The 24258-nt window shown below is 33.7% G+C and overlaps 1 protein-coding gene across 6 annotated transcripts in view; it reads right to left on the reverse strand.

Annotated features, from left to right (window-relative positions):
• ZDHHC21 (zinc finger DHHC-type palmitoyltransferase 21) overlaps positions 1–24258 on the reverse strand; it is a 72673-nt gene that overhangs the window by 22191 nt on the left and 26224 nt on the right. For all 6 annotated transcript variants that reach the window (XR_001820651.2, XM_037733511.1, XM_017514681.2 and 3 more), the window contains one exon: positions 6177–6293. Coding sequence is in view for 5 of the 6 variants with exons in the window: in XM_037733511.1 (XP_037589439.1) it covers positions 6177–6293 (117 nt within the window). In the remaining variant the exon portion in view is untranslated. The remainder of the gene's footprint in view (positions 1–6176; positions 6294–24258) is intronic.

Genomic DNA, 24258 nt, shown 5'->3' on the forward strand with positions numbered 1-24258 from the left:
CCTACCACAGCCAGCGGGTGAATGTACCACTAGGGAACCTGAGGCTAGGTCTGTCCATCCCCAAACTTCAGTACCCAAGCACACTGTCCATGAGCCTGGGGACCATCCTCAGCCCAGTCCACTATTGTTGGCACCTGAACGTTCCTCTCATCGGCCTGAGGTCATGCCCACCCAGCCTGCTGCTACTACCACCATAGCTGGCACCCACGCATGCCACCTGTGGGTCTGAGGTGTGGCCCACCCAGCCCATCGCTGATACTGTCAACACCTGTGCAAACCACTTAGGAGCCAGAGGTTTGTTCTGCCAATACTACTGCCATCACCCAAGACATGCCCATTTCCCAGGACCCGAGAACCTGTCCACTTGCCTGGTTCATTACTGCCACTATCTGCACCTGAACAAGCCACTGAAAGGCCCAATAATCGGTCTGCATGGACCTGCTAACAGCAGTGCCAATGCCACCCTGGTGCCCAAAAACAGGCCCACTTGCTGCTGCCACCACTAAGCAGCAGGGACGGGCCCACCTGGCAACCCAGTCCCTAGCAAAATTTCACTACAGCATCCACTAACAACCACACCCTAAGCCACTGAGGAAATCACAGATACCACTGATGCTGTTTATAGCCAAAGAAATCATACAGCAACCATAATACTGCACATTCCCAGAATCAAAACTGAAAGGCCCTACCTAACCAACACAACACATATATCTTCAGGAAAAAGTCCTCTCCTACAAAAGTAAATTCAAAAAATTAAAAGAAACATCTGTTATAACAGATGCACAGATACCAACATAAGGACACAAGAAACATAAAAAAGCAAGGAAATAGGGCACTCCAAAGAAATACAGAAATTCTCCAAAAAAAATTACAATCAAAAAGAAATCTATGAAATCCAAGAAAAATAATTCAAAATAATATTAAAGAAGCTCACTGAGAGATAAAGAGAAAACAGAAAATATGAAGCAATCAGAAAAACAATTCCAGCTCTGAATGAGAAGTTTACTAAACAAATACATATAAAAAAGTACCGAACAGAAACTGAAGAATTCATTAAATGAAGTACAAACTACATTTCAAAGTTTCAATAACAGAACAGATCAAGGGGAAGAAAGAATTTCATGACTTGAAGACAGGTATTTTCAAATAACCCAGGAAAAAAAGAAAAAAAGCATTTAAAAAATAAAGCCTACATGACATATTGAACACCATAAAGTGACCAAATAATTTTTAGTGTCTCAGAAGACGAAGGGAAAACAAAAAACCTCCAAAATCTACTTAAGGATGTAACAGCTGAAAACTTCTCAAGTCTAGCAAGTGATCTAGACATCTAGGTATATAGGAAGCTAAGGGGTCCCCAAACAGATACAATGCAAAAATGTCTCCTCTGGTACAACACAATCAAACTATCAAAAGTCAAAGACAAAGAGAGAACTGTAAAAACAGCAAGAAAAACGCGTCAAGTCACATATAAGGGAATCTCCATCAGAGTAACAGCGGATTTCTCCAGAGAAACTGAATAGGCCAGGAGAAAATGGGATAAATATTCAAAGTGCAGAAAGAAAAACACTTTCAGACAAAAATACTATTTCCAGCAAAATTATCCTTCATAAATAAAGGAAAAAGGCAGGTGACAACAAGCAAAAGCTGAGGAATTTTATCACCACTAGACTGGTCCTACAAGAAATGCTTAAGAGAGTCCTATACTTGGAAACAAAAGGATGATGGCTACCATCATAAAAACACACGGAAGTATAAAACCCACTCTTGGGAGGCTGAGGCACAAGAATTGCTTGAGCTCGAGAGATAGAGGTTGCAGTGAGCCAAGATAACACCACTGCACTCTAGCCTAGGCAACACAGCAAGACTCTATCTCAATTTTTTTTTTATAAAAAATAAATTTAAGGCCAGGCGCTATGACTCATGCCTATAATTCCAGCGCTTTGGGAGGCCAAGGTGGGTGGATCATGAGGTCAAGAGATCAAGACCATCCTGGCCAACATGGTGAAACCCCGTCTCTACTAAAAATACAAGCTGGGCATGGTGCTGTGAGCCTGTAGTCCCAGCTACCTGGGAGGCTGAGGCAGGAGAATTGCTTGAACCCCAGAGGCAGAGGTTGCAGTGAGCCGAGATCATGCCACTGCACTCCAGCCTAGCGCCTGGCGACAGACCGAGACTTTGTCTCAAAAATAAATAAATAAATTTAAGACCCACTGGTGGAGCCAACACACAAATAAGGAAGAGGAAGAATGCTAATGTTACCATTAAAGAAAACCACCCAACCACAATGATAAACAATAAAAGAAAGAAAAAGGTACAAAGGATATATAAATCAGAAATCAATAAAATGACAGGAGTAAGCCCTCACATATCAATAACAATCTTTAGAAAATGGATTAAACTCTGCATTTAAAACATATAGATTTTCTGAATGGACTAAAAAAACAAACATAACACAACAATATGCTGCCTGCAAGACACTCACCTCACCTGTTAAGACACATATAGACTAAAAGTAAAGGGACAGAAAAAGGTACTCCATGCAAACAGAAACCAAAAGTAAGCTCAAATAGTTAGCTATACTTACATCAGATATACAGACTTTAAGTTAAAAATAGTAAAAAGTGACGAAGAAGGCCATTATATGATAGTGAGATCAATTCAGCAAGAAGATATAACAACTCTAAAATATGCACCCAACACCAGAGCACTCAGATATACAAACCAACTTTTAGATTTAAAGGGAAAGATAGGCTCTAATAAAATAATAGTTGAGGACTTGGACACAGGATTCTCAGCTTTGGACAGATCCAGTAAAAAAGTTAACAAAAAAACATCAGATTTAAACTGCTCTCTAGACCAACTGGACCTAACAGATATTTACAAAACATTTCATCCAACAGCTGTGGAATACACATTGTTCTCATCAGCAAATGGAACATTTTCCAAGACAGACCATAGGTTGGGACACATAACAAGTCTCAAAAAACATGAAAAAAATATATAAATTGTATCAAGTATCTTCTCAGACCACAGTGGACTAAAACTAAAGATCTCTAACAAGAGGAACTTTGGAAACTATACAAGTACATGGAAATTAAGTAACATGGTTCTGAACAACCGCTGAGCCAAGGAAGAAACTAAGTAGGAAATCAAACACTTTCTTGAAACAAGTGAAAACAAAACATACCAAAACCTATGGACTACAACAAAAGCAATGCTAGGAGGGAAGTTTACGGTAATAAATGCCTATATCAAAACAGTAGAAAGATTTCAAGTAAACAGTCTAACGGTGCACTTCAAGGAACCAGAAAAGCAAGAACAAATCAAATCCAAAATTAGTAGAAGAAATAATGAAGATCAGATCAGAAGTAAAAGAAAAAGAGACTTAAAAAATATGCAAAGAAGCAACAAGACAAAAAGTTGGTGTTCTGAAAAGATAAACAAGTGAATAAACCACTTTCAAGACTAATCAAGAAGAAAGTAGACTCATGTAAATAAAATTAGAAATGAAAAAGGAGACACTACAGCTGATACTATTGAAATACAAAAGATCATCAAAGATTACTACCAACAACCATTAATCAACAAACTGAAAAACCTAAAGTAAAAGATAAGTCCTGGACACATACAACCTACCAAGATTGAATTGGGTAGAAACAGAAAACTTGCACAAACCAATAAAAAGTAATAATATCAAAGTAGTAATAAAAAGTCTCCCAACAAACAAAAGTTCAGGACCCCGACAGCTTCACTGCCAATTCCACCAAATTTTAAATTAAGTAGAACTAACACCAATTCTCCTCAAACTATTTCAAAAAATTGAAGAGGAAGGAATTGGAACTCGCAACAAACTTAGAAGAAACATACTACAACATAATAAAGGTCACCTATGACCTTTTGTGTTGATGATATTATCTTATATCAAGAAAAATCTAAAGGCTCTACCAAAAAGCTCTTCAATCTGATAAATTCAGTAAAGTCAGGATCCAAAATCAGCATATGAAACTCAGTAAATCAGTAGTGTTTCTATACACCAATAATGAACCAGCTGAGAAAGAAATAAAAAACACAATCCCATTTACAATAGCTCCAAAAACAACAACACTGTAAGAATAAATTTAACCAAGGAGGTAAAAGATCCCTTTAAGGAAAACTGCAAAGCACTCATGAAAGAAATTAAAGGAGGAGACAAACAAAGGAAAGATATCCCATGATCATGGATCAGAAGAATTATTATTGTTAAATGACCATACTCCCCAAAGCAATCTACAGATTCAATGTAATCACTATCAAAGTACCAACATCATTTTTCACACAATTAGAGAAAATAATCCTAAAATTTGTATAAAGTCAAAAAAGGACCCAAATAGTCAAAGCAATCCTAAGCAAAAAGGACAATGCTGGAGGCATCACATTGCCTGACTTCAAAATATATTATGAAGCTATAGTAATCACAACAGCATGGTATTGATATAAAAGCAGACACACAGACCAAGGGAACAGAATAGAGAATCCAGAAATAAATTCACATATTTATTAGCCAACTGATTTTTGGCAAAGGCATCAAGAACATACATTGGTAAAAGAACAGTCTTTTCAATAAATGGTAAGTGCTGGGAAAACTGGATATCCACATGCATAAAAATGAAGAATGAAACTGGACCCCATCTCTCACCATATACAGAAACCAACTCAAGATATATTAAAGACTTAAATATAAAACCTACAACTTCCAAAGTACTGGAATAAAACCTAGGAAAAATATTTCAGGACATTGGTCTAAATGAAAATTTTAGGGTTAAGACCTCAAAAGTGCTGACAACAAATACAAACAAATGGGACTCTATTAAATTAAAAAGCTGTATAGTAAACAATCAACAGAAGGAAGAGACAACCTGCAGTATAAGAGAAAACACTTGTAAACTATTCGCTTGACACGGGACAATATCCAGAATATACAAGGAATTCAACTTAACAATAAAAAAAAAAGATACCATTAAGAAGTGGGCAAAGGGCATGAATACACATATTTCAAAAGAAGATATACAAATAGCCAACAGGTATATGAAAAGTACTCACCATCATTAATCAACAGGGAAATGCAAGTCAAAACCACAATAAGAAATCATCTTACCTAAGTTAGAACAGCTTTTATTAAAAGGACAAAAAGTAACAGATGCTGGCAAACATGCAGAGCAAAGAGAACTTGTACACTGTTGGTGGGAATGTAAATTAGTAAAATCACTAAGGAAAACAATACCGAGAATTCTCAAAAAAACTAAAAATAGAACTACCATAAGATCCAGCAATCCACTACTGGGTATTTATCCAAAGGAAAGAAAAAATCAGTATTATCAAAGGGATACCTGAACTTACATGCTTATCACAGCATTATTCACAATAGCAAAGATATGAAATCAACTTAAGTTTCTATCAACAGATGACTGGATTTTTAAAAATTGGTACATATACACAATGGAATAATACTATCAGCCATAAAAAGAATGGAATTTTGTCATTTGCAGCGACATGGATGGCACTGGAGGCCATTATGTTAAGTGAAACAAACCGGACACAGAAAGACAAATACCATATTTTATCTAACTCATGTGTGGGAGCCAAAAAAGCTGATCTCATGGAGGTCAGGAATTGAATGATAGACACCAGAGGCTGGGAAGGGTGCATGGGTAGAAGCAGGGGATGAAGAAAATATAGTTAATGGTTATAAACATACAGTTAGAAGAAATAGGTTATGTAGTTTTTAAAGTAACTAGTAAAGATGACTTGAAATGTTCATAACATATAGAAATGATAAATACTCAAGGTGATGGAGACCCCAAATACTCTGATTTGATCATTATATATTATAAGCATGTAACAAATATTCCTATGTACCCCATAAATATGTAAGATATTGTGTATCAACAAAAATTACAAATATGATGCCTATAGTCATATAAAAATACTATTTTGTTAATTTTTAAAAACAGGATACAAAATTGTATGTACTTCGTACCTGATTATAAATACTTTAAAATTGCATAGGCTTATGAAAGTATTAAAAAGCATGGGTAATTTTCTTCTGATTTCTAAACTTTCTATAACTTTTAGAGTTACATTCAGAATTAGGTAATATATTCATAAATGTTACTTTACATTAAAACTATACTTACTGTGATGATGCCAATTAGTTGAGTGTAAAAGAGTCCAGTTATTCCAACTAACATAGTAATGCCCATAAAGGCAGCTAGTCTCATTATGGCCAATTCATGTCTAACAACAAAGAGGTCCTATAAAGGAAAATAAAAAGAAAGCCTTAAAAACAATTCAGAGTTGCTTATATTGCATACAGTTGCAATAATAATCAAGAATTGAGCCATAACACATCTTCCTTATTATCTTAAAATAACTCTCTCTCCCTCTTTTAAACTTGTTCTATTTAAATCAATGTATAAATACTTGAAAATTTCAAAAATAGGCATTTTAATTCACAATAGTAAGCTGAAAAATACAGAATTTTACTCCTCTATTGCATCAAAACTCCTCCATCTTAGAACTGCAAGTTACCCTTGTTTGTTTTTTGAACCTATTTTAGCCAAAAAGAAAAAAAAAGAAAAAGAAACCCAAAACAAAACACAGATGGCTCTACAATCTTTGGTCTACAAAATGAATTTTATTATTTTTCTGCTAAAAAATTTGCATACACAAGCATGATTCATATTATTAAAGTTCAAGTGACCAAGAGATCTAGAAATTATTAACATAGTCAAAATGAAGGTAAATCATATATAATAGGATCATAAGAACAGTTCTCTTCAATCCTACTTCATTCATTCTTCCATCCAGCCATCCAACCACCACTGTCAAGCACTGTGTTATACAACAGAAATGTATAAATGATAAAAATATGGTCCATGCCTTTAAGAAGTATGGAGTTTATTTAGAAAGAGAGCCCAACTTTTCAAAACTCCAAAACAATATGATCTATTCTATAACAGCGATGCATGCAGAGTACTGTAAAAACATAAAAGAATGCCTAGACTGAAGGGAGGAATTGAAATGCTGTGAGTGAAAGGCAGGTTTTCTGGCTCAGAGATTGAAAATGAGCGTCCTGAAAGTAAACCAAAGATACTGTGGTAGGAGGACAGGAAAATGAGAAGCATTTCATTCACCCTCACTGTTACCAACCAACCACACTAGAGGAAGGAGAGAGAACTAGAAAACTGAGACTTCTGGAAACCTGCTCTTGCTAAGATGTGGAATAAAACCACCACAGAAAATAAAAGCACCACGTGGATAGAAGGACACTCAAACACAACCATCCACATGCTTTCTTTTATACTGATTCATGTTAAGGATTAAAGTATCCTAACAGCAACTTCAAAAATAGGAAGGCCACCAGAGGATAGTATGCTTGATTGAAACAAAAGAACTGTTACTTTTCTGTGAGTATACTCAGATAAAAATCTGATTCGACATCCACATTGCTTATTCATTAGTCTAGAGAAACTTAGAATTCAGCAAGACACTTAAAACATTATGTAGCAGACAAATATTAGGCAATAATTTCAAAACTTCAGTAAAAAGAACCCAATTCAGAATCCTTATAAAACATATAAAACCTGAATGATAGGCCTGCGGATGATATAAAAAATTAATTAAATTCTACATTAATGCTATTTAAAAACACAAATTTGTTTCAATATAATTGATACATTAAACAACAGTTTGACCACAGCAATAATTGTTTCTTATGCATGATTTTATCCGTGAAAAAAATCCTAAACACAAAAAATTGTATCCAGATTAACCAAAATATGCAGGAATATATAAAACACACTCACCCGTCAACCATCTACCAGCCACCTCAGTTTATCTTCCATGCTATGAACCACACCCACTCACATCTACTATTACAATTTTCCCTCCAATTTCACAGACCCTCCTTCCATCACTTCACAGTAATTCACATTCTGCAACCTTCCTGATGCTCACTTCCATAAGAAAACTTCAGGTCTTTTTCCAGGTAAAGTTTAGCATAGTATGATTTCTTAATCATTTAACATTTATAAAAGACTGCTGCTGTTTTTATTAGGTTCCTATCCTCTTAAGTGTCACAGACAAAGTTTCTGAGTGCTGTACCCCCCTTCCCTGAGTAAGCCCTGTGGTTTTAATGCATGGTTTTACAGAGTGAAGTGATTTTTAGGAATGCACATATTGCATTATAGCAGAGCTTACTGTACTAAAATTACCATCTATGACCAACTAAAATCCAACCACTCTTCTCCCAGTGAAAAGATTTTAAAATAATTTTTGGCCAACTACAATTTATAAATGTCAAGGATGGAGATGAGACTAAAAGATCTACTTATAATATTACATTTATTCATTTGGGTATACATTTATATTTAAAGTATTTATGTAAAATACAGTAGTAAAAAACTTTAATCTAGAAATTGCTTTTTATCACTTTTACATTTTCAAAAAAACAACTGTATTCCAAGTTCACACATGCATAATTAACATCATCAGCACTAAATCCATATTTTGAGTCACTTAACACTGTTCTCTAGAGTACATCTTTACTTCTGTCTTAGATTTTTTTAGATTTAACACTTTTTGAATCCAAAAACTGGCTTTAAAATTTTTATCCAACTCACAGGAACCCATTTGCTATCCTAGATCTTTACTACATAATCAGTGTTATGGGTCCCCAAAATTCATATGTTGAAGCCCTAACCCCTATACCTCAGAATGTGACTGTAGTTGGAGACAAGGCCTTTAAAGCAGTGACTAAAATAAAATGAAGCCCTTAGAATGGGCACTAATCCAATCTGACTGGTATCCTTATAAGAGGAGGAAATTTGGACACACTAAGGACATCAGGGATGTTCCCAGAGGAAAGACTATGTGAGGACAGAGAGAAGGTGGTTAACTGCAAGCCAAAGACAGAGGTGTCAGGATAAAACAAACTTGCTGACATCCCGATCTTGGCATTGTAGCCTCCAGAATGTGAGAAAATGAATTTCTGTTGTTTAAGCAACCCAGTTTGTTATATTTTGTTAAGGCAGGCCTAGCAAACGAATATAATCAATAACTGTATTTATTGTTTACATTTCTTCCATTTTTGTTAAGAAATGTGCTTATATGCAGATAAATTCATAAAACATATGTTCAGTTTAAAGAAAAGTAACACTGGGCCGGGCACAGAGACTCACGCCTGTAATCCCACCACTTTGGGAAGTTGAGGTGGGTGGATCACCTGAGGTCAGGAGTTCGAGACCAGCCTGGCCAACCTGGTGAAACTCTGTCTCTACTTAAAAATAATAAAAAAAAAAAAACTTAGCTGGGTATGGTGGCACATGCCTGTAGCCCCAGATACTAGGGTGGCTGAGGCAGAAGGATCACTTGAGCCTAGGAGGCGGAGGTTGTAGTGAGCTGAGACTGTGCCACTGCACTCCAGCTTGGGCAACAGAGTGAGACTCTGTCTCAAAAAAAGAAAAAAGAAAGAAAAGAAAAGTAACACTATCCTCTCAAGAATTAGAACATCTGAAACCAAGTAGAGGCTCCTGTATATTCCTTCCCCATTGTTAGCCCTCCCTTACCCTAACCCAAAATAAAGGCTACTAACTATTCTTCATACATTTTGGATATGGCTATGTTTCAGTTGCATATTGCAAATATCTTCTGCTGCTCTGAGACTACCTGTTCATTCTCTTTATGGCATCTTTTTATAAACTCAAGTCTTAACTTTTAGTCGAATGCATCAATCTTTTTCCTTTAGTGCTTTTTATATCCCATTTAAGAAATCTTTCCTGATGCTAAAGTAATAATGGCATTCTCCTATATTATCTTGTAAAGCCTTTTAAAAATTTTATAAGTTTTGCCTTTCACATTTAGGTCACTAATTCACATAGAATTATTATTTAATTTTTTGTGCACAGTAAAAAATACAGATCTGAATTTACTTTTCATATATGAATATTCAACTGTTCCAGAATGATTTTTAAAAAGCTGTCGTTTCTTTAGTGATCTGAGAGCAAGTATCCACACATGCATGGGCTCTCTACTCTATTCCCTTGGTTTATTTGTTTCTCCCTGTAACAGTGACAAATGTCTTAGTTATTATGGCTTTGTAAAAAGTCCCAATACCTGGGAGGCCATGTCATCAGATCTTATTCTTTTGCAAGAATGTCCTGATTATTCCAGATAATTTGTATTTGCATAAAACTTTTAAAGATAGATTTTCAAGTTACAACACATACTCAGGCATACATTCACATACAATATATTCTCTCCATTATCTTTCATTAAAATTCCCCTAAAGGCCTTGCACTTTCTTTGTCAGATTTAATTCAGTAATTTCCTGTTTTTTGATTCTATTATAAATGGCATTTGCTATAAATTTCATTGTCTAAAGGTTTGTGAGCATATAAAAACAGAACTGATTTTTTAAAATATTGTTTCATAGTCACATTTTTTATACTTTCTTAAAAACCCAAAGAATCTATAGATAAATCATTTACACAATTATACCATCTATGTGTAATGACAATTTTATTTCATTTAGCAGTTGTACCTTTTCTTTCTTTCTCTTGTCTTAGTGCATTGGCTAGAATTTCTAGTGCTATGTTTAATAGTAACAATGGTGATAGTGGACATCAATGCCTTGTGCCCCAAACCTGGAGCGAAGAAGTCAACATTTCATCTTAGCGTACTACAGTTGGTTGATATTGTGTTTTTTTGTTCAAGAGGGTGGGGAGAGAAAGACCATTTATCTGATTAAGAAAGTTCTCCTAGTTCTAGTTTACTAACAGCGTGTAACATGAATAAATGCTGAATTTTATCTTTGTCTTCACACAATGAGACGCTCATTTCAATTTTTTTTCCTAATCTGTTAATGTGATAAAATGTACTGACTGATTTTCTAGTGCAAAAACAACCTTTTATTCCTAGGATAAAATCAACTTGGTCAGGTTGCTTATATATAAACACACTAAGTTTGCTAATATTTGTTTAAAAGTTGTTCCTCTATGTTCATAATCAGATTAGTCTAAATTTTCTTTTGTTCATAATCAGATTAGTCTAAATTTTCTTTTTTTCTTTTATTTTCACTGATAGGTTAGGTATCTAAGACATACTATACAGACAAAATGAGCTGAGGAGTATCCCCTCTTTTTCTGTTTTGAAAGAATTTATGTAAGATAGACATTATTGTTTCCTTACATGTTTGATAAAGTGAGAACTCAATAGTAAACCTGTATATATTCTTTGCAGAAAAGTTTTTACTAATCATAGAAATACATATGTTTCTAACTTCTTCTTAAAGCAATTCTTCTCCTGAAGCTGTACCATGTTTGCAGACCGGGAAACTCAATAAAAATGTCAACTATATAAAACTGATCTACAGAATTAATACAATCCTAATAAAAGGTCTCCCACCAGTAATGTATGTACATACTATATACACAATATGTATGTACATACTATATACACAGTATGTGCATACATACTATATACACAGTACATACTATGTACTCTACTGGTATTTTTTATTTTGCTTTAGTATGTAGAAATTGCTAAGCTGTTTCTATATTTCATGGGACAAAACACACACAAAGAATACCATGATGCTCATATATAACAGAATAAGGTAAGAAGGTCTGTTCCACTGCATGTATTCTCGACAGGACAAGTTTTGCTCCCAAGTGGGAGAAAACTGGTTCTTAGAGGGAGAAAAGAAGTCTAAGCTATTGCTATGGTTTATGGCCCTAGACAAGTCAATCTTATCTGACAAAGTCTTGTTCCTTGGTATTTAACTTCATGGGAGTGGTGAGAGGAGAAAATTTCCATAGGAGGGCAATGGGAATTTAAAAAAAAAAAGGTTAAAAATTACTGCTCTGCTAGATAATAACATTTATTATAAAACTATAGTTATAATGACAGTGTGGTATTATCTCTCCACAAGGAGAGACTAGATCAACAGACTAGAAACAGAAACACACACACACATGAATCATGATTATAAAAAAGATGGCCCTACAGAACAAACGGGAAAGAATTATCTTTTCAATAAATGGTGGTAAGTCAATTGACTATTAATCCGTGAAAAACTGAAACCCTGACTTCTCTCTCACAAGAATAAAAAAAAAAAAATCAATTCCAGGTAGAAATGTCAAAGACAGAAAAATATAGTACCTAGATGATAACAAAGGAGAATTACATTGGTTTTAGGATAGAAAAATATTTTATAAGTTAAACCCAAAAAACACTACTCAAAAACGAAAAGGTTGATAAGGTGGAGTACATTAAAATTTAAAACCTCTGTTTACCAAAAAATACCATTAAGAGAGTGAAAAGATAAACCAAAGAGTGAAAGATGTTTCCAACACATACCAAAAAAAAGACTAATCTAAAACACCCTACACTTGCCAAGAGAAAGTCAAATGGGCAAAATACTTAAACAGGCACCACTTCTCCAAATAGGCCAGTCATATAGTCAGTAAATATGTGAAAAGGAGCTTAGTACCATTAGTCATCAGAGAAATGTAAATTAAAAACACAATGAAGTACTGCTCATACACAGCAAAATGTTAAGAAGACTTAAACAAGTATTAAGGAGACTTAATACTTGTTAAGGCTAATGTTAAGAAGACTTGAACAAGTATTAGTAAGCATATGAGGCAATCTGAATGTACATACTCTACTGGTAGGAGTTTAAATCGGTACAACTATTTTGGAAAACCATTTAACAATATCTCAAGGAACACACACTTAATCTTTGAACACCAGCACTTCCAGCTATACGTCGTGAAACATATGCACATGTGCAGCAAGAGGAATGAACACGGCTGCTTACAATGGCATTATTTACAACCTCCAAAAACTAGAAACAATGTAAATGTCCATTTAACACAATGAGTGGCTTTATGTTCAATATTACAAATATTTATAGCAATATTCATAACAAAAATAAACTATATCTAAATCTTCCAAATGTTTCCCAAAAGAATCAGGATGATTCACTTAACTGTTTTTATTTTTGTGCATTCCTCCATGTGTATATTACATTTTACAATACAAAAGGTACAAAAAGTTGTGATAGTGAAATATAGAATATAGAAATACTTTTATTAATTTTAGAACTGAACTCTTAAAATACATATAAAATATAAAAGTCGTAAATGGCCTATAAAAAGAGAAACAAAAATATGTCAAATAAGACACAGAAAAGGATGTGAGAGACAGGAAAAAAGAGAGGAAGAGTCAGACCAGCTCTATGATCTCATCTACTACTTTCTTCCTGGCTCACCTCCAACTACACTAACCTCCTTGCTATTTCTCAGACATATTTGCAAACTCCCAAATTGGGACTGCTGCATTTGCTCTTCCAAGAAAACTCTTTCCCCAGACAACCACATGCATACTCCCCTTTCTTCAGGTTTCCACTTAAATATTGTCTTATCAGATACTTTTTCCTTGACCAAATTACAAAGAATCCAAGTATTCCCTATTTCCTTGCCATATTTTTTTTTCAAGTAGTATTTGTCTCCATCTGATATGGATCTATTTCTTGTTTGTCTGTCTTAGCAGTATGCAAGTTTCTTGAAGATGGGGACTTTTGCCTGTCTTGTTCAACGATGAGTCCCTGGAACGTAGAATCAGTTCCAGCTCAACCAATATTTATTAAATGAACGAATGAGAAAGAAGAAAGCTGGACAAAGAACTGTCTCTTCCCTCAACATGTGAAAAGATATAGAATAATATCTACAAGGACTGTTTCACACATATAATAGCAGTGATAAACACAGAAAAAGAAACATATAGGCAACATGTACATAAACATAGTTATGTCCTTACACACAAATCAGCAGCAGAGGAGAGGGTCACTCCCATGAAATATTAATAATATTCCTATACTCCTATCTGGTAATCTTTTAGAATTATATAATTTAAATTGTTTTTAATGTTGCAAAACTAGGCAGTAGGGGGCACCACCTCTTAATGCAAGCTAAAGGAAAAGAAGAGTCAGATTTGGCTATTTAAGATCTAGCAGATAATTAAATACTTGATCTGTGAATTCCTTGAGTTCATTTCTTCCTATCATCTTATCTTCTATCCTAATCTCAATTCAAATTCTAAGACTATATACTATACCTCATCATTTATAATAACTGTAACCCGTAACATAAGTACAATTTCAAGTATGTCACCTTATGAATACTACATGCTTTCTTTTGAGCTAACTCCCTGTAGACTGTCAATGCTAACGAATTCTCAACCTCAATGGGACCTCCAGTTCCTTGGTCCAACCACCATTTCATTGGCTTCCCCCCATACATTCAACTCCCTACTGGTTTATATTCCACAGCCCATCATAATAATTTCTCCTTCAATTTACGACCAACTTTCTTGACCCTCTCTCATCACCGTTCTCCTGTTTCAATGGCTGCAGTCTTAGTTACCTTTTCTTGTTCCTTTCATCTTTCTAACTTCAAAAACTGAAGAGTGCTTAGAGTTTGGTCTTCAGAACTATTCTCTTTTCTATTCATAATTACTTTCTAGAAAATCTCCAGTCAGTTTTCCTGTCTTTAAACACTATCAAAGCTCCCAAATTTATTTATCTAGCTCAGAACACCCCATTGAAATCCAGATATTTATATCTAGCTGCTTAGTTAACATCTCCCCCTGGATGTCAAATAGGTAAAGTAAACATGTGTAAAACCAAAATCTTTAACTTTTTCCCAGAACCTATTCTCCCTCAGGCTCCCCTCTCAGTAACTGGTCTCTCCATTCTTCCAGCTGTTTGGGCTGTGAAGTCTTGGAAATATCCTTTACTTTTTACATTCTATCTCATAGCCCATATCCAAATTATCACCAAATTCTATTAGCTCTTCAAACTATAATAGACCACTTTTAAATGCTTCCGCCACTACAGTAATCTTTTCATGTTTGGACTGTATTCTAACATCCTAGTAGCTGGTCTTCTTGCTATTATCCTTGCCCCTCAGTTTATTCTTCATAGGAATCAGGTTTTTTTTTCCTAAAATGTAAATGAGATTGTGTAATGGCTCAAAACCCTCTAACAGCTTACAAAATCCCAAACACTAACTATCTTAAAGTCTCCAGTCCAATCGCAGCCCTTACTATTCTCATCATCTCCTATTGCTCTGACCCTAACTCACTCCACTCAAGATACACTGGTCTCCTTACTGTTTCCTTGAGAATGTCAACAGTGACTTGCTTGAGTCCAGGTATCTGCTCGAGTGTCACTACGAGAAAGGTCTTCCTTGACTATATCCATTCCTGTACCCTGCTTTATTATACATCATAATACTTACATTGTTTATCATATATTTGTTTATTGCCTGTCTTCTCTAATCAAAATGTAAGCTCCTTAAACACAAGAACTTTGTTTCAGAGTTTAGACGAAGGGGAAGTGAACATAGTAGTTCAATAATATGTACTGAAAGACTGAATAAATGTTCTTCAGAATTTTTTTTTTTTTTTTGAGATGGAGTCTTGCTCTGTCGTCAGGCTGGAGTGCAGCCTGAAGCTCACTGCAACCTCCACCTCCCAGGTTCAAGTGATTCTCTTGCCTCAGCCTCCCAAGTAGCTGGGACTACAGGTATGTACCACTATACCCAGTTAATTTTTTTTCAATTTTTAATAGAGACAGGGTTTCACCATGTTGGCCAGGATAATTTCCATCTCCTGACCTCGTGATCTGCCTGCCTCAGCCTCCCAAAGTGCTAGGATTACGTGTTTTACAAATAAAATTTTATATATAAAAATGACAATTTTCCTATCAATCAGTTTGAAGCAATTTTTATTTATAAACAATAGTTTATAAGTAGTTTTCTGTGTTTTTATGAGACTACTCTGAAAAGTAAAGAGTAGTCTTTGTGATATTCCTCCTACTGAAGAGTTTCTCAACCTCAGCACTACTGACCATCAGCTGGATAATACTTTGTTGCAGAGGACTATCTCTTGTATTGCAGGACATTTAGCAGAATCCCTGGCCTCCACCCACTAGATAGATGCTAGTAGCACTTCCCTAGTTGTAACAACCAAAAACATCTCCAGATATTACCAAATGTTTCGTGGTGGGGAAAGTTAACCTCCTCCCCATTGAGAACCACTGTACCCACTGGTAAAGGATTTTGTTTTTCTCTTTTGTTCAACAATAGAAACATCTGGAGGCAATACAGGTCATATAATTAAAAAATAAAAAGAACAGAAACAGTTTAGATCATATCTGAGATATCTAAAGCATACAGATATGAATTTTCAAAATAACTAAATAACCAACTTTACATGCTGAGGGTAGGTTAATAAGGCAAATACTCTGACATTAAAATAAGCAATCTTAATTTAATTCTAAAATAAAATCCTACGATATCTGTATGAATATAAGCACTTTTTGGAATGAGCCTCACCTTAAGTTTATTGTATTCCAGAACACAGGCAAGGAAATTACAAGCTTATTCTACATAAAACTGTTCCACACTCCCCAACCCAGCCCTCAGGTAAAATGTACTTTTTTCAGTTTTATTACATCCTAATGGCAATTGATATCTAAAGTGAAAAAAATATTTATACCTCCCTAATCACCATCATTGAGTGTTCAGAATTATCCATTAAATTCTGGTACACATATGTATGTATGCAACTGTCTTGCAAAGCGAATTTTACTAGCATCTGAATGTCAGGTTCATGGCTGAGGGTGAAGTATTCCAGAAATATTATTTTGTCTGCCTGACCATATTTTAGCAGTAAAAATTTTAGAAAAGTTGGGGCAATCCAATAAGAGAACAGGATAACACACTTCCTTACTATATTTACCATTTAATGCAGTGCCACAGTGTTTGGTAAAAGTAAAAGAAGAGTAAGACAATAAAACTGCTGCCAGGTTTTAACCATTTGCATTCACAGTAACTGAAACAGTCTTACAGAGAAATTATGTTAAATGCTATAATATTTACAACTGACTAAGGAAACATGTTTAGTGACGACATATTTTCAGTCAACCTGGTATTGTAGGACAGGATTAAGATTCATTATAAGGTTTCTGTGTTCCATCTCTCACTAAAAGCATAGAGATACACTGACGAATGAAACTGGCAATTGTTAGAATATTCTTATTTCTTTATAAATATAAATGGTATATCTGACATTATGCTTTTCAAGCAGAAGAAAATGTTACTAAGGAATAATATCTCTACTAGCATCTCAGAAAACAGGAACAAAAAAAAACAAATTACTTTTATATTAGCATTAAAAATAATTTTCATCTCATATCAATTTTAATTCCACAAAACTCTTGGCTATTCTTGACTCTTGGCTATTCTTTCCAAAAATCTAAAAAGCTAAATGTATATTTCAGAAATTTTTTCCCATTCTTCAGTGAAATGACCCTTCTAGATATTAAGAAAACAAAAGTTATTATTAAGCCTACAACATTTTTTTTAAATAGCAGAAGTACTCAGGCTACTTTAAAACTGATTATAGGAAAAGACTAAAATAAATTATGAAAAGATTTACCAATATTCAAAGCTACCTGCAGCCAAGTCTTCTGGCTATTTCTATTTCTTGTTAGCCAAAAGGCTAGGCAAATAATTCTGAGGCACAGTTCTGACATCAAATCCCTAGCAACACTATTAGATATCAGCCAATTGGAATAATAATAATGTATCTTCCTAGCAGAAGAGTTGGCTAGGCTACTAACGTTATTTATTTTCCTCTTCTGAATTTTGGCAGCATTTCCTTTATTGAAATTCTCTCTCCTCTCTTCCCCTTCTGTCACCCACTGCTCTCATAGCCTTAAATGCAGTTAGTATGCTTTTCCCCTTCACATAAAAACGAGTATACAATAATTAGAAATTATCTGAATACACTTCATCTAAAAAGAAACTAAAAGACAGAATTTTAGAATTAAAGTGGTATGTCATCAAAGATTAGCTGTATAATCTGACACTAATAGCCACAAATTATTTTTTTAAAAAGCTTGTATATTCTCATGTATAGAAACAGTAAACATTGCCTACATCCAATTTCCAGCAGGTATCTATTTAAAAAAAATTTTTAACCCACCATGATGCATTTATAAGATATAACAGACTGCCTCAATGAAAAATGAAAACAGTCAAGATTAATCTGCCAGTCAAGAGGTTCACTTAGTTTTCTCTCTGAAGAGTAGATATTATGAAGTTTAGCATTTTAAAATATATTTAATACTTTTTAATCCTACAATAATATTGCTAAAAAATTTCTTGAGGGAAAAATACAAAAGGTAGTATTGAATAGGAGCTTGAATAGAATATAGTAATAACAAGAACATGACTTAGGGACATGGGCCCAAACCACAGCTCTGCCAAGTGGTAATTTTGTGATTGCACAAGGTATTAAACGTCTCTGAATTTCAGTTACTGTATCTGTAAGATGGCAACCATACTATTTATCCTTTCAGGAATATTTCAAATGAGTAGACATTTTCTACTAAACCAAGTAATATACAAATCCAGAATAATATAAATATAAAAGTAAAAACACTTGACCAATAAAATATTCATAAACATACAATAAATTTAAGATACTCTTTAAATATAGTGGCACTTTCCTTCATATTTAATTAAAAAGCTATAATTTTCTAGTATTGGTTTTGGTAAATAACCAGTATGCAATAAAATGAAATACATTATTATAATTTGATAATGAATAGGCATCATCTTATAAGCATTTAAAGTAACTGTGAAATAGTCAAATTGGACCTTAGTCAAAAATGAAAGTTCATTTTCTTCAATATCCATCTATTTTATTCACTTAAAATGCCAAATCATTCCCAATCTACAGGTTTTAGAACCTAGACAATGATTTTCATGCCAATAAATATTTAAAGTGAAACACTAGTTTCAAGACGGGTTTTAAGTAAAATTCAACATTATCCTGGAATGATAAATGCAAATGATGCAAACTAATTTAATGTCTAACATCTGAAAAACTTCTCCAAACATCTCAAAGTTTATAATCTTTATTGATTTTATGATTCTAACAAAAAATGCTTAATATATCTCCATTTATTTAGAAAACAAAACTATTACTCAGTTTCTGCAATTTTTCTAGATACACATTTTTTACACTTTGAGAATTTTGGGATTTTTAAGTTACTATTTTTGAAGAAGATAGTAAATACTAATTCTTTTTAGGTTCATAGGCCTTTTTTTAGTATAAGACTCAGAATATAAATCAATATCTATGGCTTAAAAAATAAATCCTAAATTTGGGCATTGATTCATGATAAACTATAAATTCCTTATCTCCTGCACATCTTAGTCCTTCCTTCCCTCAACAAAGGATAAATTCAAATATTTCCTCAAAATTTCACATGGTAAAAACACATAAATCTTTGAATGTCCATGATAAGAGAATATTTTAAAAGTAAAGATTAAGAAGAAATCGAAAAAGCATTAAGTTACTATAAAAAACAATGGGGCACTTGCAAAGAAATTAAAATAATCCAGCTCAGAAAGAGCTCTCCTGAAAACAGAAGGCGAGGAGAAGAGAGAAATGGAAGAAAATCAGGCTCCCAATCTGTTCATTTCCCAGAATTTGTGAACAACCTGCTTTCTCTCGACTGTCTTTACCATGAGCATGAGCATAACCCACAATGTACCAGTTTTCTACTGAATACGGGTTAAGTGCCATTACAGCAATGGTCAAACGGCAACTCATTTTCATTTGTTTGTTTAATGAATAAACACTTCGCCTTAAAAAACAAGAAAAGAAAAACAAGAAAGTTAACACTTTCTTTTCCAACCCAGACAATTCCTTTCAGCTTTGGAATTTAAAGATGGGCTAGAAAAGATACTATGCTGCCACCTATCTACCTGAAAGGGTAGAAAGAACAGCTTTCCTTCAGTCTAGCTGACAGAAGACAGGGTCAAAAGGCGGCATGCTTTAACTGCATCATTACTCTCACAAAAATTATGTATAATAATCATTCATGTAATATCCAAAGATAGAGAACTTTGGGGATCTTTTCCACATTCTCAATATTAGGAAGGATAAGATGAATGAATAAGGTTCCTGATACTATCTTTATATACACATAGTTTTATACACATAAGAGCTGGATATAGATTTTCATTTATTTCAGACAAAAATGAAAGAAACACAGGAAAAGACTTGTAAAAAACACTGATGGGGCAGGAGTTTTTGGAGAAAGATTCTACCATAAAACATTATTTAAAAAAAATGTCAATGGTAATAATGGTGACTTGTTCTGAAATTATTGGTAAATTTTTTCCCATCCAAGTACTAACCAGGCTCAACCCTGCTTAGCTTCTAAGATCAGATGAGATTGGGCACGTTCAGAGTGGGTATGGCCGTAGACAAATTTTTTCTACATTTATGAAAAAACACAGAAAATATCATTTACAAAAGAACTGCTAAAGAACATTATTTTATTATTTAGCCTTACAGAGTTTGTTATACAGTTGGAATTTTACAACAGATTTGCCCTTAAAACCAGTTATTCCAGTTACACCCTCAAGCCTTTTGTTTTTTTGCCCAGCAATGACTTCCTTCATCTCCAGATTTGGTTAATCTCTATCTCACCTATAAAGTCTACCATGAATCTCATTCCCTATAGTACAGCAGTTCTCAAACCTTATGGCCACAGAAGTTCTGCACTGCACAACTCCACAGGACACTATTTACATGGACTGTGATGTGAGTGTTGCCTCCTGGAGTTATACAATTAGGCAGCAATGATTAGAATCACCTGGGAAGAAATTTTTAAACAAAATGCTATTGCCATTGACACCTATGAGGAAAGAGTTCGTATGAAACCAACCCTCACACCAAGAACATTATGAAAAGCCAGATAAAATCCAATTAATTAATAAATACACAGCTGTTTGAAGATACTGGCAAGTAGCCAGACTTTCCAGAACTTACAAGGCCAAAATCTCAGAGAAAGTAGACAGGCATTAAGGTGAGCCATATATTCTGCACTGCTCTTTACCTGAAAGTACTTGCCCAATTCACACACAGTATTGCATGAAAGGCCAAGTAGAAGTGAAGACTCAGAACATCCTGCAAAATCTCCAAGAGCAGGAAAACAGTAACTGTAGGGCACATTCCACAATAAACACCTCAGTTTTTCAGCTGAGATTCCGAAAGACTATACTATTGGAATAAAGGCACATTGAAACCAGTCTTTCACAAAGACAAACCCAGCAATCAAGATTCCTTTCAAAATACCAATAAATGCAATAAACAGCATCTTCCCAAGAGCTGCTGTATTAAGACAAATGTTCTGCTATTTAGCATTAGAAATATTTGTTATACAAACCCCTCATTGGATTAAAATAAGCCTTCTTTTATATCTTATCAAAAAAATAAAAGAGTAAATCAAACCTGAGGAAAGAACACATCAAACTCATTTTCTACAATTTGTCATATAAAACACTCAGTACTCTGACTTAAGCATGTCAGAAGATAGGACCAAATATCTGGAAATGGAGAGGGAAAAAGGTCAACAGAAACAGACCCATAAGGGGATCTCAAAATTGAAGTTACCAAACATGGACATTAATATAACGTATTAAAGTGTTCAAAAAAAGATGACAAAACGGATGCTTTCACCAAAGAAATTATCAACGAAAGACAGTATCAAATGGAAATTCTAAAAGTGAAAAATATAATAACTGAATTAAGAACTCAATAGAAGGATTTAAGGGCACATTAGATATGGCAGAAGAACTGATGGGTAAACCAGAGGATAAATAGGAAATACCTAGAATGAAGCAGAGAGGGAGAATAAAAAAGGAAGGTGAAGAAATAAATTCCAAATATATGCAGCACAATGAGAACTTATGTACATGTAAGTAGAATCCCAGAACTGCAGGAGAAAAAAATTGAGCAGAGGTAATATTTGAAGTAATAAAGGCCAAGAAATTTCCAAAACTTAAGAATGACATCAGGCCACAGATTCAAAGTTACATAAACTCTCCAACAGAAAAAAAATGCAAAGAAAATGAGCACATCATAGAATCATAGAATAACTGCTAAAATATAAAGACCAAAAAAAAAAAAAATCTTAAAAGCAGCCAAAGAAAAACACACAATTCACTGGAGTAACAGTAAGACCAACAACTGATTTTGCAATAGAAATGATGGAAAACATAAGACAATGGAATAACACCTTTCAAAAACTAAACAAAAGTAACAACCAATCTACAATTCTGTGACAAATAATCCTTCAAAAATGAAGGAGAAATAAAAACATCTTCAGGGAACTAACGCTGAGAGAATTTCCAACAGACTTGTGCTAAAAGCAGAAAAAATAAGACTAGAGGAGGCTCAGATATAAGGAGGACTAGAAAAAGCACCTAAGTAGATAACTCAAAATAAATAATGACTATCGGTAACACATAACTTATATATATATAACAGTATAACACATAATGTATTTGCAACGATAAAGTATTGTTACCATGTGATTTTGTTCTGCATCTACTTTCTACCCCACAATGCCAAAAATGATGATGATAAAGGGTGTTCCAAAGCCACTGCTTTCATCAGGTGCACAATGGTAAAGTACTAACTTATATTAGACTTCAAAAAAAATCAGAGAACAATGTTTTCACTTTGGGGCAAACTAAAAAAAGAGTAAAAGTCATTAGAAATAGAAAATTGGAAATTTGTTTAAATTAGAAATTCCAAAATAGGCAAGAAATGGAGAAAAATGGGACCATAGAAGAGATGAAGTCAAATAGTAAATAAATAGGAAGATGACAAAATACGTTATACTGAGCAAAAATTTACTAAATATTTCATATTAAAAGACAAATATGTTTTTAATGATGAAGTATCTGCTGCCTATAAGACACATACAAGACACAGTAACCAAGAAAGGTTGAAAGTATTAAAGACAGAAAACGATATACCATGAAAACACTAATTAAAAGATAACTGATATAGTTAAACTAATAACAGGGAAAAAAATTTAAGGCAAGAATCATTATTAAGAATAAAGAGGCATATTTTATAATGATACGAGTCAATCCACCAAGACGATATAACTAAGTTTGTATGTGTCTCTAACACAGCTTCAAATTCGCAACTTCTAAATCAATTAAATGACTAGAATTCATTGTATACTAAGTAACTACTGAACATTCACTTGCTTCAGATCACTGAATATTTAGAGCTACATAGATTATAAAAGACTTTCTCCAAGTTTAGTTATAATTCTGGTCCTAGAATTTAGCTTTACTCTATTAAACTTATGTAGTTACAACATTGCTAATTAATATTCCATTTTATGTATTTAAATTTGTCTAACAAAACTGACTTTTTTTACAATGGGAAATATTGTGGTAAAGCTCTTCTCTCCATACACCTAACTTGATAATATATGTTAATTACTTCACCACTGAGATAATATATGATAAAACTAAAAATTACTTGATTCCTCAATAGGAAACAAAGTGATCTTGGAAATTTCATAACCTCTGATTTTTCTTTTCATTACTGCTAATATGGTGGTAATTATTAAAGTACCTCACTTGATACAAGGAAACTTATAAGACTTGGGCTAAGAGAACAATTTCTGCTCAGCACTACTAGACATAAATAATTTTGTCAGATCCCTAGAACGGCTTTATTCCTAGCTTTCTTAAAACCAACATAATCATTTGATTTTCATTTGGTAAAACGCTACTGACTAAAACATTATTATGATTTTTATTTTTAAAATCACCTGCATTGTATCTACAATTGGTTGCTCTAAGGAAAATCTGGTTTGACTTTTCAAAACCCACTTTTTACACTTTTGATATACTTTCTTCTCGATATTTTTAATCTCTTAATAAACATTTACTATGCTGATCTTTTTCCAATTTTTGTTATGTGTATATGTAGTATATATATACATATACATATATGTAGTATATATATTCAAATATAACCTATATTTGATAATCCATTTCTGCATTTTCCAGTTTTAAAAAAGGTGACTGCCATTTATTTCTCCAGTTTCTACCTTTCAATTGGGGAAGAAAATTAGTTGTAATTTCAAACACCATAATCCTTCATTTGATTACCGGAATTTCTTTAGTTGGTCATCAATCTTCTAGTAATAAATGGTTACTGTAAAATGATCTCTAAATTTTTCATGAAAATTAATAAGCCAAAGAAAAATTGTTTCCTCCCTCTGAGAGCTTTCACTAAAATCAAATGTAAAATAAA

The sequence above is a fragment of the Cebus imitator genome, unplaced genomic scaffold, assembly GCF_001604975.1.
Source record: "Cebus imitator isolate Cc_AM_T3 unplaced genomic scaffold, Cebus_imitator-1.0 Scaffold533, whole genome shotgun sequence".
NCBI classification, from domain to species: domain Eukaryota; kingdom Metazoa; phylum Chordata; class Mammalia; order Primates; family Cebidae; genus Cebus; species Cebus imitator.